This window comes from Narcine bancroftii, chromosome 1, assembly GCF_036971445.1.
Source record: "Narcine bancroftii isolate sNarBan1 chromosome 1, sNarBan1.hap1, whole genome shotgun sequence".
Lineage (NCBI taxonomy): Eukaryota > Metazoa > Chordata > Chondrichthyes > Torpediniformes > Narcinidae > Narcine > Narcine bancroftii.
Window position 1 is genome coordinate 283,415,683 of NC_091469.1, and position 15,067 is coordinate 283,430,749.

General features: G+C 48.6%; 1 protein-coding gene across 5 annotated transcripts in view; it reads left to right on the forward strand.

Moving 5' to 3' along the window:
* The window catches only part of cttn (cortactin), a 96,378-nt gene that overhangs the window by 8,913 nt on the left and 72,398 nt on the right, over positions 1-15,067 (forward strand). For all 5 annotated transcript variants that reach the window (XM_069902227.1, XM_069902234.1, XM_069902241.1 and 2 more), the window contains exons 2-4: positions 2,708-2,791; positions 5,798-5,871; positions 13,048-13,177. In XM_069902227.1, the coding sequence (XP_069758328.1) occupies positions 2,708-2,791; positions 5,798-5,871; positions 13,048-13,177 (288 nt within the window). The remainder of the gene's footprint in view (positions 1-2,707; positions 2,792-5,797; positions 5,872-13,047; positions 13,178-15,067) is intronic.

Genomic DNA, 15,067 nt, shown 5'->3' on the forward strand with positions numbered 1-15,067 from the left:
CTCTCTGTGCTTGGGGATTTTTTTTCCCCTGTTTTATCTCAATCTCTCACAATTTTTTCAGCTTCAATTTATTAGTTTCTTCTCCCTGCCTTTTATAACCATTATTCTGTTGAGTGCACGGGCACTGAATCATGATTAGAAAGGGGGGAGGGGTGTGGCTTTCCCTTCAGCTCTCCACCATCTCACACACATGCAGTTCACTGGGTTGGGAACGATATCACACACACACACACACACACAGAGTTCACTGGCTGGGGAATGACATCTCACACATACTGGTCACTGGCTGGGGAAGGACCAGCAGTCTAGTTCATTTCAGGTAGCTGAGGGACTCATTAGTGTGTGTTAACTTCCCCATTCAACACTCTTGCAATTTGCAGTTTTCTGAGAACATTGTCCTGTGCTCTATTTAAGTGAAGAATTAATTGATAAATGTATATGTATTTTAAATTTAGATATACAGCACAAAAACAGACCCTTCTGGCCCATGAGTCCACGCCATCCAATTAACCTACACCCCTGGTGCGTTTTGAATGGTGGGAGGAAACCAGAGCCCCCGGGAAAACCCACAGAGACATGGGAAGACGTACAAACTGCTTACAGTGAGCGCGAGATTCGAACCTCCATCCCGATCGCTGGCTCTAACAGTGTTGTATGTTGCCAAGGTGTTCTCTGTTCTCCCTCTGCAGACACACCCACCCAGTTCCCCAAGCAGTCTCTATTCTCTTGGGGGATTTTCACCATCTCCAGATTTTGCTGCATTTTAATTGCCATTTGCTTACTAGGTTGCTTGAGTGAAATCAATTCTGTGATTGTGTCGAGGAAGATAATTAATGGAAACAAATGAGCAAGCAGTGAAGATTTAGAGCAATGAACAATTGCCTATTAACATTGGTCTTTGGGTAGCACAACTGTGGATTAGAAAGGTGTGGTTAGTGATGGAGCTGTGCCCTGATCTCAGCAGACATCCTGTCAGAGAGATCTACCAGAGATGCCACCTTTTGACCTAAAACTAAATTGTCACCCTGACTGGCAGCTAAAAATGAGTTCAAGTTTATCGTCATCTGACTGTACGTATACAATCAGATGAAACCCCGTCTCTCCGGATCACGGTGCACACGCATTACAGAATAATCGTAAAAAGATGTAATATCAAATAAATAGATCTAAATATTTTGCGATGATTTACTCAGTTGCAGGATGTCGTTTAACACTTTCACAGGCAGTCCTGTACCTCGATGGTAGTGGGTCAAAGACACTGTGATGGGTGGAAAGTTGAGCCCAATTTAAGCAACACTCCTAGTGAATGGAAGAAAGGCAGACCCCAAAGATCTTCTCGGCTGTTTTGTCGAGCCTCTGTGTGGACTTGCAGTCCGATGCTTTGCAGCTACTGTACCACATGATGATGCAGCCGGACAGGACCCGCTCAATTGTGCTCTTGTGAAATATTGTCCAGATGGGGGGCCAGTGGCCTTGCCATCCTCCAACTCCTTTGGGGATTGATTGATGCCGGATAAAAGAATTTGTTGGTTGCTTGAGATTGCTTGTGGCACGGATTGGCGAACTGACCGTTAGGGGGTGCTAATTTTAAACTTTTTTACCTATTTATTTTCTGGAATTTTTTTGGCAGTTGCTTGAATTCCAGATAACAGGGATTTTACTGTCTGCGTTTTTCATTAATTAATTAGGTTCCACTTATTTTAAAAGGTGGGTAGTTAATCCAGAGATCGGACTGATATTTACTCGCCAAGGCAAATAGCGCCTTTGGAAGACTACACAAAAGAGTCTGGAAAAACAACCAACTGAAAAACCTCACAAAGATAAGCGTATACAGAGCCGTTGTCATACCCACACTCCTGTTCGGCTCCGAATCATGGGTCCTCTACCGGCACCACCTACGGCTCCTAGAACGCTTCCACCAGCGTTGTCTCCGCTCCATCCTCAACATCCATTGGAGCGCTTTCATCCCTAACGTCGAAGTACTCGAGATGGCAGAGGTCGACAGCATCGAGTCCACGCTGCTGAAGATCCAGCTGCGCTGGATGGGTCACGTCTCCAGAATGGAGGACCATCGCCTTCCCAAGATCCTGTTATATGGCGAGCTCTCCACTGGCCACCATGACAGAGGTGCACCAAAGAAAAGGTACAAGGACTGCCTAAAGAAATCTCTTGGTGCCTGCCACATTGACCACCGCCAGTGGGCTGATAACGCCTCAAACCGTGCATCTTGGCGCCTCACAGTTTGGCGGGCAGCAACCTCCTTTGAAGAAGACCGCAGAGCCCACCTCACTGACAAAAGGCAAAGGAGGAAAAACCCAACACCCAACCCCAACCAACCAATTTTCCCCTGCAACCGCTGCAACCGTATCTGCCTGTCCCGCATCGGACTTGTCAGCCACAAACGAGCCTGCAGCTGACGTGGACTTTTTACCCCCTCCATAAATCTTCGTCCGCGAAGCCAAGCCAAAGAAAGTGAATTTACAAGACGAGGATCTCTCTTCATTCTCACATCTGTTTTGAGTTAGCAGACGTGAAAACAGAGACTACCTTTTTTTTAAAAACATGACTGATTCATGAAGTGCTTCATTGCCCATAAAACATGTTTAGGTGCCCTGAGGGGATGGGAAAGGTCCTATGCAAATGCAAGTTTTTCTTTTATTCCACCTGATTAGTGTTGGGTTGTTATCGATGTTGATTTCTTTTCCAGATGTGGAAGGCCGCTGCTGGTCGGACTATTTCTGTGACGACTCCCGATGATGGTGATGACTGGGACACTGACCCTGACTTTGTCGTAAGATACTTTTAACTAACTTTGAGTATTATATGCTGGTTTTTCAAAATCCTGGTACATTCCAGAGTAGCCAATGAAGTCCATCAGGCCGTGGCCAGCACAGGACATCCAGCAGACACTGAGAGACGAGGGGTCGATGGACACTGTGTGGTGGTTCCCAGAGCAGACTGATCGATTGTCCACCACTATCACCAGGACTTGGCCTGGCTAGTGGTTAGAGGAACCCTTCTAATCAGATCCTTCCTGTATGACAGAAATATCACCTACAATGCAAGTTGTCCCTGAGGTGACTGGTGGAGTGGAGATAGTTACTCGCCTCCATGCAGAATGCAGATTCACTAAGAATGTGTGGAGAAGGATGCGAGGGTCCTTGTCACGGTTCATCCCCAGCAGGACATTCGGATCTATGGGCTGGTCACAGAACACATCCAGACAGACATCCAGAACTGCTGGAAGACCATCAACTTGGTGAAAATGGCCTGTGGTCTGCCCGAAACCTGTGGGTCTTCCAGCAAAGTGAGATGTGGGTGAGGGAATGCTGCTGACTGGCACCTTCCCAGCTGCAGGAGTACGTGCTGAGTGATGCACCGAGGCAAGGGCACAGTCCTTCCATCTCCGGTCATTGGAGAACTGAGACTGAGGGGAAGTCTCTCCAACATCAGAGGGGCGAGTAACTACAAGGGGCCACAGTGGGTGCCTACGATTCTAAACGGAGACTGGATGTGACAATTTACAGGCTTGGAACTGTATGGACATGATACCAAGAATATGAAAAGATTTCAAACTGTTTAGTACACATATGTCAAACTCTGGCCCGCGGGCCAAATTTGGCCCGCGATATAATTATATTTGGCCCGCAAGATCATTTCAAAAATGTATTAGAGGTGGCCCGCCCTGCAGCGAGAGCCGATGCTGTTTTTTTGGTAATGTCACCCCCACCATCCTCCCCCTTCATTGCACATCCTTCCCCATTGTAACACGAGAAATTGTAACACGAGAAGTCTGTCGATGTCATCAGCCGGAAAGCCAGTTGGAAGGCTCCCTGCACAACCAGTCACTTCTCCCACCTGTCGAGCGGTGCGGCGGATTGGCGAGCGCCTGTGATTTCCTGTCGACGCGACGGGCATGGCAGGCTGCGCACGGCCCCCGGGCAGCGTGAGCCCCGCGCGACTGGCACCGGACGGCCCTTCCACAGTGCGAGCGCACTTCTCCCGGTCGCCACGGCCTTCTGCGCTTGCATCCACGTGGACCCCAGGGACGGCTGGTTCGGCCCTGCACGTGAAGAGAGAGATGGTGGCTGTCCGCAAAGGCTGATCGGCAGCGCGCTGAGCCTGAGTGGGTGGGTAAGCAGGGGTGGGCAGAGGGTGTAGGTGAGGAGTAATGGGCAGGGGAAGTTATGGTGGTGCGAGGGGCAGTTAGAGGGAGGGATGAGTAGAAGGAGGGGTGGATAGGGAAGAGGTAAAAGGGGAGGGGTGATTAGAGGGTGAGAGATGGGTAGAGGGAGGAACAGGTTGAGGGGAGAGGCAGTAGAGGGGCGTTTATAGGATAGGGTGGGTAGAGGCAGAGTGAGTGGAGTGAGGGGTGAGTAGAGGTTGGGTAAAGGACTGGTCAGGTAGAGGGATGGTGGGTCGAGGGTGAATAGAGGCCTAGAGCCTGAGGAGTGAGCAGGAAATGCTGAGTCCTGATGCAGGCCAAAATAGACACAGCCTGTGAATGCTGACTACATCTCCACAGGGATCAAATAGGTTTCCCTCAGGTCAAGCAAAGGGTGAACTTGAGCTACCTACTCCTGACCTGTAACATTATCCTCCTAAAGTTATATCCTAAAGTTTAACATTACATATGTTGAAACAAGAGAAAACATGCAAATGTTGTTGAAAATTTTCAATAAATATTTAGTTCGACCCTCGACTTAGTCCAAGTTTTTAATTTTGGCCCTCCGTGAATTTGAGTTTGACACCCCTGGTTTAGTAAATAATTTATTGTGAATAAAGTTTATTTTTTGGAAGAAAATGAAGCTCTGGACCAGTGGTTCTCAACCTTTTTCTTCCCACTCACATCCAACTTTAATTAATCCCTAGGCCATCGGTGCTCTGTGATTAGTAAGGGATTGCTTAAGGTGGGATGTGATTAGGAAGAAAAAGGCTGAGAATCACTGCTCTAGATCCAATTGTTATTGAAAAATTTATCTTGAGATAAATTGTCATTGGCCCATTTTCTTTGGAGTTATGAAACCGTGCACATAACGAGTCGATTAGGGACGATTAAAACAGTGGTTTTCAAACTTTTTCTTCCCACCCACATACCACTTTATGTAATTCCTTACTAATCAGAGCACCGATGGCATAGGGATAACTTAAAGTGGTATGTGAGTGGAAAAAAAACGTTGAGAGCCATGGCTCCAGAGTAACGCAACTCAGCAAAGGGCCTTCCCTGTAACCTTTGATGCCTGTACTAATCTAGAACTTATAAATCTCCCATTTAAATCTACCCTGTGATAATTAATTCCATGTTCTCACTGCCCCCACCCCACCCCCCCCCCCCCCACCCCCGGCTGAGCCCCTTCACTCTTTCCCCATAAGTTATTCTCTCTCAGGAGCCTCTTCATTTATTGAGGCTTTGACCCTTTTTCCACAGGAAGTGGATCCCAGCTTTGCCATTTGTTCCTTTGGTCGAAAATTCCAATTGTGTCCTTGTCCATGGAACAGGATGGAAGGGAGGGAGGTCATCTGAGAATTGTGGTGCGATACATCAAAATGCAGGCCATGTAGCATCCACCAGAAGTAAAGGGTAACCAGAATTTGGGATTTGAGGCCTTCGTAGGGCATTGTTTCCCTTGGATGCTGCGTGATTTGCCGAGTTTCTTCAGCATGTCTGTGTATTGCACTTGATCCCAGAGTTCTGTGAACTTTGTTGTTTCACTCAGTTTTGTGAGTTTCCTTTTTGTTGATGACCTTGCAAGGAGTTGGGTAAAAGACATGTGGTTCTTTTCTTCTCTTCAACCAGAATGACCTGTCTGAGAAAGAGCAGCGATGGGGGGCCAAGTCAGTGCAGGGATCTGGACACCAGGCCCACATCAAGTGAGTATCATTCATTCCGAGTGGTGAGTGGGGAGGCTTATTTCTTTTCTGCTGTCAGCAACTTATTGAAGCCTTGTACTTTGACATAGCTTGTAATCATTTTACACCAGTCACTCGGTGATTGAAACTTTGCATCCTGTGCCCTGCTGGTGAGGTGTTTTTCGCATTTCCCTGTCCCTAATCACCTCCAGCTCCACTTAGACAAAGTTAGTTTCACTTCACTTTCTCCCTTTACGAAGTAAAGACTCTGTCTAAAGAGAAGGTTGAAGCTGAGATTTCTGCCCTTGGCAAGTCCACCACTTCTGGCCAAACAGCTTATTGACAGTGAATGGTCAAATATTTGGATGAAGGATCCCAGAATAGAGCAAGGGAGAGGCATCCCAAGTCCAGCTGCTTCAGAGCTGAATAATCTCTTGTTTAGTGGTTCAGAGAGTAAAGGATATAAAACTTGTTGGTTTGAATGTTAGCTTTAAAACAATGATTTTTTAAAACTACAGGCCCGCATTTGTTGCTAGAGGTGAAAAGCCTTTGAGAAAATGTTTCCGAGCTCCTCCACTGAACCGTGGCAGGCCTTCTGTTAAAGGTGCTGTCACACTGCTGTAGGATAGGGATTTCCAGAATGGAGGCAGTGGAAATGTCTGGTGAGAGTGGGGATATCGGGATGAGTCACTTGGCACAGGATGCCTAACCTCTGACCTGGTCCTAAACCCATGATGTGGCTGGTCCAGTTGGGTTTCAGACCAGTGGTGAGCTCCAGGATATTGATCTGCATGTTGGACCGTAAGGAGGTGGGACCGTAAGCTCCTATATCTCCTTCCTGAGAGATAGTGGACAAGGGTCTGGCAGATGGAGAACAATGTTGGTAAATGTGAGATTATCCACTTTGGAAGGGAAAATGGAAGATCAGAGTATTATTTAAATGGTGAGCGAATGCAGTGTGCTGACGTGCAGAAGGACTTGGGAGGGCTTGTGCATGAATCGCAAAAGGTTGGTTTGGAGGTGCTGCAGGTGATCAAGAAGGCAAATGGAATGTTGGCCTTCATTGCTGGAGGGATGGAATTTAGGAGCAGGGAGGTTCTGCTGCAGATGGTCAAGGTCCTGACGAGGCCACACCTGGAGAACTGCGTACAGTTCTGGTCTCCTTACTTGAGGAAGGATGGACAGGCTTTGGAGGTGGTACAGAGGAGGTTCACCAGGTTAATTCCAGAAGTGAGGAGGTCGGTCTATGAGGAGAGATTGAGGTGCTGGAATTTAGAAGAATGAGAGGGGATCTTACAGAAACACTTAAAATTAAGAAAATGATAGATACAATAGAGGTAGGTAAGTTGTTCCCATTGGTGGGGGAGACCAGAGCTAGGGGAAATAGCCTCAGGATTCAGGGTAGTAGATTTAGGACAGAGATGAGGAGGAACTGGTTTTCCAAAGGGAGATGAATCTATGGAATTCTCTGCCCATTGAAGCAGTGGAGGCGACCTCAATAAATGTATTAAAGACATAGATTTTTATATAGTGGTGGAAATAATGGTTAAGGGGAAAAGGGAGGTTGGTGGAGATGAGCCTCTCATCAGACCAGCTATAATCAGCCATTGAATGACAGGGCAGACTCGACGGACTGAATGGCCGACTCCTGCTCCTATTTCTTATGTTTTTGTGTTAGTTCTGTCACACTGCTGTTGGCAGGAAATTCTAGGATTCAGGTGGTGGAAATGTCTTGGTGAGGGGGGGATGGGATGCAGTGTATCAGAGTGAGTCACTTGCCACAGGATGCCCAACCCTAAAATCATTGATGTGGCTGGTCCAGTCGGGTGTCAGGCTAGTGGTGAGCTCCAGGATATTGACCTGTTTTGGTATGAATGTCACCAGCAGGAGGTTAACACCTCTTGTTGTAAATGGTCATTTACCCAGCACTTTTATGAATATAATTTGCTACATGTCCATATGTTGTCTGGGTCTTGCTGAATATCAGCCTGTGTTTGTATGTTGTCTGGGTCTTGCTGCATATCAACCCATGTTAATATGTTGTCTGGGTCTTGCTGAATATCAGCCCGCGTTTGTATGTTGTCTGGGTCTTGCTGAATATCAGCCCGCGTTTGTATGTTGTCTGGGTCTTGCTGCATATCAGCCCGTGTTTGTATGTTATCTGGGTCTTGCAAAATATCAGCCCGTGTTTGTATGTTGTCTGGGTCTTGCTGAATATCAGCCGCGTTTGTATGTTGTCTGGGACTTCCTGAATATCAGCCCGTGTTTGTATGTTGTCTGGGTCTTGCTGCATATCAGCCCGTGTTTGTATGTTGTCTGGGTCTTGCTGAATATCAGCCCGTGTTTGTATGTTATCTGGATCTTGCTGCATAACAGCTCGTGTTTGTATGTTGTCTGGGTCTTGCTGCATATCACCCCATGTTAATATGTTGTCTGGGTCTTGCTGAATATCAGCCCGTGTTTGTATGTTGTCTGGGTCTTGCTGAATATCAGCCCGTGTTTGTATGTTGTCTGGGGCTTGCTGAATATCAGCCCGTGTTTGTATGTTGTCTGGGGCTTGCTGAATATCAACCCGTGTTTGTATGTTGTCTGGGTCTTGCTGAATATCAGCCCGTGTTTGTATGTTGTCTGGGTCTTCCTGCATATCAGCCCGTGTTTGTATGTTGTCTGGGTCTTGCTGCATATCAGCCCGTGTTTGTATGTTGTCTGGGTCTTGCTGAATATCAGCCCGTGTTTGTATGTTGTCTGGGTCTTGCTGCATATCACCCCATGTTAATATGTTGTCTGGGTCTTGCTGAATATCAGCCCGCGTTTATGTTGTCTGGGTCTTGCTGCATATCAGCCCGTGTTTGTATGTTATCTGGGTCTTGCTGAATATCAGCCCGTGTTTGTATGTTGTCTGGGTCTTGCTGAATATCAGCCCGCGTTTGTATGTTGTCTGGGTCTTCCTGAATATCAGCCCGTGTTTGTATGTTGTCTGGGTCTTGCTGCATATCAGCCCGTGTTTGATGTTGTCTGGGTCTTGCTGAATATCAGCCCGTGTTTGTATGTTATCTGGGTCTTGCTGCATAACAGCACGTGTTTGTATGTTGTCTGGCTCTTGCTGCATATCACCCCATGTTAATATGTTGTCTGGGTCTTGCTGAATATCAGCCTGTGTTTGTATGTTGTCTGGGTCTTGCTGAATATCAGCCCGTGTTTGTATGTTGTCTGGGGCTTGCTGAATATCAGCCCGTGTGTGTATGTTGTCTGGGGCTTGTTGAATATCAACCCGTGTTTGTATGTTGTCTGGGTCTTGCTGCATATCAGCCTGTGTTTGTATGTTGTCTGGGTCTTGCTGCATATCAGCCCGTGTTTGTATGTTGTCTGGGTCTTGCTGCATATCAGCCCGTGTTTGTATGTTGTCTGGGTCTTGCTGCATATCAGCCTGCGTTTGTATGTTGTCTGGGTCTTGCTGCATGTCAGCCCGTGTTTGTATGTTGTCTGGGTCATGCTGCATATCAGCCTGTGTTTGTATGTTGTCTGGGTCTTGCTGCATATCAGCCCGTGTTTGTATGTTGTCTGGGTCTTGCTGCATGTCAGCCCGTGTTTGTATGTTGTCTGGGTCTTGCTGAATATCAGCCCGTGTTTGTATGTTGTCTGGGTCTTGCTGCATATCAGCCCGTGTTTGTATGTTGTCTGGGTCTTGCTGCATGTCAGCCCGTGTTTGTATGTTGTCTGGGTCTTGCTGAATATCAGCCCGTGTTTGTATGTTGTCTGGGTCTTGCTGCATATCAGCCCGTGTTTGTATGTTGTCTGGGTCTTGCTGCATGTCAGCCCGTGTTTGTATGTTGTCTGGGTCTTGCTGCATATCAGCCCGTGTTTGTATGTTGTCTGGGTCTTGCTGCATATCAGCCCGTGTTTGTATGTTGTCTGGGTCTTGCTGAATGTCAGCCCGTGTTTGTATGTTGTCTGGGTCATGCTGCATATCAGCCTGTGTTTGTATGTTGTCTGGGTCTTGCTGCATATCAGCCCGTGTTTATGTTGTCTGGGTCTTGCTGCATGTCAGCCCGTGTTTGTATGTTGTCTGGGTCTTGCTGAATATCAGCCCGTGTTTGTATGTTGTCTGGGTCTTGCTGCATATCAGCCCGTGTTTGTATGTTGTCTGGGTCTTGCTGCATATCAGCCCATGTTTGTATGTTGTCTGGGTCTTGCTGCATATCATCCCGTGTTTGTATGTTGTCTGGGTCTTGCTGCATGTCAGCCCGTGTTTGTATGTTGTCTGGGTCATGCTGCATATCAGCCTGTGTTTGTATGTTGTCTGAGTCTTGCTGCATATCAGCCCGAGTTTGTATGTTGTCTGGGTCTTGCTGCATATCAGCCCATGTTTGTATGTTGTCTGGGTCTTGCTGCATATCAGCCCGTGTTTGTATGTTGTCTGGGTCTTGCTGAATATCAGCCAGTGTTTGTATGTTGTCTGGGTCTTGCTGCATATCAGCCCGTGTTTGTATGTTGTCTGGGTCTTGCTGAATATCAGCCCGTGTTAGTATGTTGTCTGGGTCTTGCTGAATATAAGCCCGTGTTAGTATGTTGTCTTGGTCTTGCTGCATATCAGCCTGTGTTTGTATGTTGTCTGGGTCTTGCTGCATGTCTGCCCGTGTTTGTATGTTGTCTGGGTCTTGCTGCATGTCTGCCCGTGTTTATATGTTGTCAGGGTCATGCTGCATATCAGCCTGTGTTTGTATGTTGTCTGGGTCTTGCTGCATATCAGCCCGTGTTTGTATGTTGTCTGGGTTCTGCTGCATATCAGCCTGTGTTTGTATGTTGTCTGGGTCTTGCTGAATATCAGCCCGTGTTTATGTTGTCTGGGTCTTGCTGCATATCAGCCCGTGTTTGTATGTTGTCTGGGTCTTGCTGCATATCAGCCCGTGTTTGTATGTTGTCTAGGTCTTGCTGAATATCAGCCGGTGTTTGTATGTTGTCTGGGTCTTGCTGCATATCACCCCATGTTAATATGTTGTCTGGGTCTTGCTGAATATCAGCCCGCGTTTGTATGTTGTCTGGGTCTTGCTGCATATCAGCCCATGTTTGTATGTTATCTGGGTCTTTCTGAATATCAGCCCGTGTTTGTATGTTGTCTGGGTCATGCTGCATATCAGCCTGTGTTTGTATGTTGTCTGAGTCTTGCTGCATATCAGCCCGTGTTTGTATGTTGTCTGGGTCTTGCTGCATATCACCCCATGTTAATATGTTGTCTGGGTCTTGCTGCATATCAGCCCGTGTTTGTATGTTGTCTGGGTCTTGCTGAATATCAGCCCGTGTTTGTATGTTGTCTGGGTCTTGCTGCATATCTGCCCGTGTTTGTATGTTGTCTGGGTCTTGCTGCATATCAGCCTGTGTTTGTATGTTGTCTGGGTCTTGCTGCATATCAGCCCGTGTTTGTATGTTGTCTGGGTCTTGCTGAATATCAGCCCGTGTTTGTATGTTGTCTGGGTCTTGCTGCATATCTGCCCGAGTTTGTATGTTGTCTGGGTCTTGCTGAATATCAGCCCGTGTTTGTATGTTGTCTGGGTCTTGCTGCATATCAGCCTGTGTTTGTATGTTGTCTGGGTCTTGCTGCATGTCAGCCTGTGTTTGTATGTTGTCTGGGTCATGCTGCATATCAGCCTGTGTTTGTAGTTGTCTGGGTCTTGCTGCATATCAGCCCGTGTTTGTATGTTGTCTGGGTCTTGCTGCATGTCAGCCCGTGTTTGTATGTTGTCTGGGTCATGCTGCATGTGCTTCATTTTTATTTTACACTGAGTGTTTTGAAATCCATTTCTTTTGCTGTTTTTGCTGATAAACTGCTCAAGGCCATTTTTTTGCACTTTTAAAAGGGGCAGATATAGGTTGTGTGAACATTTTACAGGGCAGATTATTTTAGTCAGGTAATATTTTTAAAAATAACATACAGAGCAAATAGCAGAGGAAAGGCTGTTTGACTTCTGGCCTTCTTTCTCTTCTGCAAGTCTGTCCTGGTCACTGGTGTTGCCCACTGCCACCTACAGTGTGGCCCAACTCAACTCCCACCCTTGCCCCCAACACCCTTTTCCCTTCATGTCCCCAATTGACTCATGGCCAACATGCAATCTCAGTCACAAAGTTGCTCACTACCCCCATGGCAGGAAGTTTTCTCTTATTGCTGCCTCCCGGGTGAATCGTTGTTGAGCAAGCAGGAAGCAGAAATCGTGTGAAAAATGTTTGGTTACTGTGCCTCTTTTGAAATTTTTGTGACCCATGGTTTGGTGAGGACTGGCGAATGATTTGAACTTGTCCCCCTAGATCTCTCAACTTTGGTTCAAGCTAATTGTCATATGCACCCGGTTTCAGTGAGAAAGTCCAGCTGGACGACCCATCATGCAGCAAGTTAAACTCTAAGTGAAGAGTTCCACAGAGAGGTCAGTTGGTGCACAGCAAAGAGCAAGATCACTCCTGACAGAAGGCTCAGGCCTGAATCGTCGTGTGGATGCTGTGAACCTGCTGAGTTTCTCCAGCACTTTTGCGTACTACACTAGACCCCAGCATCTGCTGATCTCCTGTTAACCTCAGTCATAATATTCATATTTCTTTCTGACATAAGGAAGGCCTTTCAGCCCCTCGATTCCATGCCAGCTCAGAGAAATCCCATTCCTCTTCTTGACCTTTATAAAATCATGAGGGGCATGGAGAAAATCTTTTTCCCCAGGGTAGATGATTCTAGCATGAGAGGACGTGTTTAAAGTGTGAGGGGAGAGATTTAAGAGGGACCTGAGAGGTGACTTTTTCAAATGGAGGGTGGACTGTGTCTGGAATGAATTGCTAGAGGAAACTGTAGAAGTGGGCAATTTTGGTGTTCAGACACCATTCCAAAGGATAGGAAGGGCTGGAAAGATAATGAACCAAATGCAAACTCGTGGGACTAGCCCAGGATATCCAGATCGTAAATATTTCAAGGAATCAAGTTCATTTTGACCTGTAGGGTAGATGGTCAGAGTGGAAGGAAGTGTCACCTTGGAGAAAAAATGTTTTGGCTTATTCATGGAAGTGACTCCCTTTCTTGAGTGCCTTTGGGTTATGTCATACAAATCCACCTGGATTTCTGCTGACTTTACAGTGCTGCAATTGCTGGGTGGTTTGGCATTTGGGGCTGCCTGTTTACAGGGTGGTAAATCTCATTTTATTCTGTGTCCGGCTCTTCAGTTTGCACGAACTGAGGGAAAATGTCTCGCAAGAACATAAATCACTCAAACAGAAAGAATTGGCCGACGGACCTAATGCTTCACATGGATACGGAGGGAAATTTGGGGTGCAGGATGACCGTATGGATAAGGTAAGAAACATGGACTTTCAAACAAATCGGGAAAGCACCTGGTGTAAGAAAATTATTTTAAATAAATCCATGCAGATGCAGAAATTGATGCAGAACTAAAAACAGAACATTTCTGGAAACACTCAGCAGCGTCTTTGGAAAGAGAAACAGTTAATGTTTAGGGTTAAAAAAACCCATTTGTTGTTCTGAGGGTAAATCAGTCCTGAAATATTCAGTCACGGACCTTCCTTCTGTGGACCTTCTGATCTGAGGAATCAGCCTCGTGCCTCACACCTTGTCAATGAAGTTGCAGGGCCATTGCTTCTGTTGGTTGACCAATGGATATCCCTGGATCCATGTCACCATAGTAACAACCTACCTTATGAAGAGCCCATTTGCTTTATGTGGCAACTTGGTGCGAGCTAGTTTTCAGCTGTTGCTTTTGTGTCACCACAGTAATTTGCAATCAGAAATTCAGGGGTGTGTAGCACTTTTAACTATCATGAAAGGTATGTGAAAGACCATATGATGTAGGAGTAGAAGTAGTCCATTTCGCCCATCAAGTCTGATCCACCATTTCACCATGAGCTGATCCAGTCTCCCAACAGCCCCATTCCCCAGCCTCCTCCCCACAACCTTTCATACCCTGAGTATTCAGAGACCTATCAATTTCTACCTTAAATAAACCCAACGATGTGGCCTCCACAGCCATTGGAGGGAGAAAATTCCAGAGGTCCCCACCCTCTAGCTGAAGAAATTCCTCTGCATCTCTGCTTTAAATGGGCGCCCTACCATCCTAAAGTTCTCCCTCTTGTCCAAGACTCCTCTGAAGACACAAAAGAAATGAATTATATTTTAATGAAGAAAAACAGAATGCTGTAAAGGAGTGAGAGGGATTCCGAGTGTGCAAAGGTCATTGTGGTGACTCATTCGTCTTTTATTTTGGTTTTAGTTGTCCTTTTTCTCCACAACACCATTCCCTCCCGCCGGCACCCATCCCCCTCCCGCCGGCACCCATCCCCCTCCCGCCGGCACCCATCCCCCTCCCGCCGGCACCCACCCCCTCCCGCCGGCACACACCCCTCCTGCTGGCACCCACCCCCTCCCGCCGGCATCTACCCCCCCGCCGGCACCCAACCCCTCCCGCCGGCACCCAACCCCTCCCGCCGGCACCCAACCCCTCCCGCCGGCACCCAACCCCTCCCGCCGGCACCCAACCCCTCCTGCCGGCACCCAACCCCTCCCGCCGGCACCCAACCCCTCCCGCCGGCACCCATCCCCCTCCCGCCGGCACCCATCCCCCTCCCGCCGGCACCCATCCCCCTCCCGCCGGCACCCATCCCCCTCCCGCCGGCACCCATCCCCTCCCGCTGGCACACACCCCTCCTGCTGGCACCCACCCCCTCCCGCCGGCATCTACCCCCCCCCGCCGGCACCCAACCCCTCCCGCCGGCACCCAACCCCTCCCGCCGGCACCCAACCCCTCCCGCCGGCACCCACCCCTCCCGCCGGCACCCACCCCTCCCGCCGGCACCCACCCCTCCCGCCGGCACCCATCCCCCTCCCGCCGGCACCCATCCCCCTCCCGCCGGCACCCATCCCCCCTCCGCCGGCACCCATTCCCCTCCCGCCGGCACCCATCCCCCTCCCGCCGGCACCCATCCCACTCCCGCTGGCACCCACCCCCCTCCAGCCGGCACCCATCCCCTCCCGCCGGCACACACCCCTCCTGCTGGCACCCACCCCCCCTCCCGCCGGCATCTACCCCCCCGCCGGCACCCAACCCCTCCCGCCGGCACCCAACCCCTCCCGCCGGAACCCACCCCTCCCGCTGGCACCCACCCCTCCAGCCGGCACCCACCCCTCCCGCCGGCACCCACCCCTCCCGCCGGCACCCATCCCCCTCCCGCC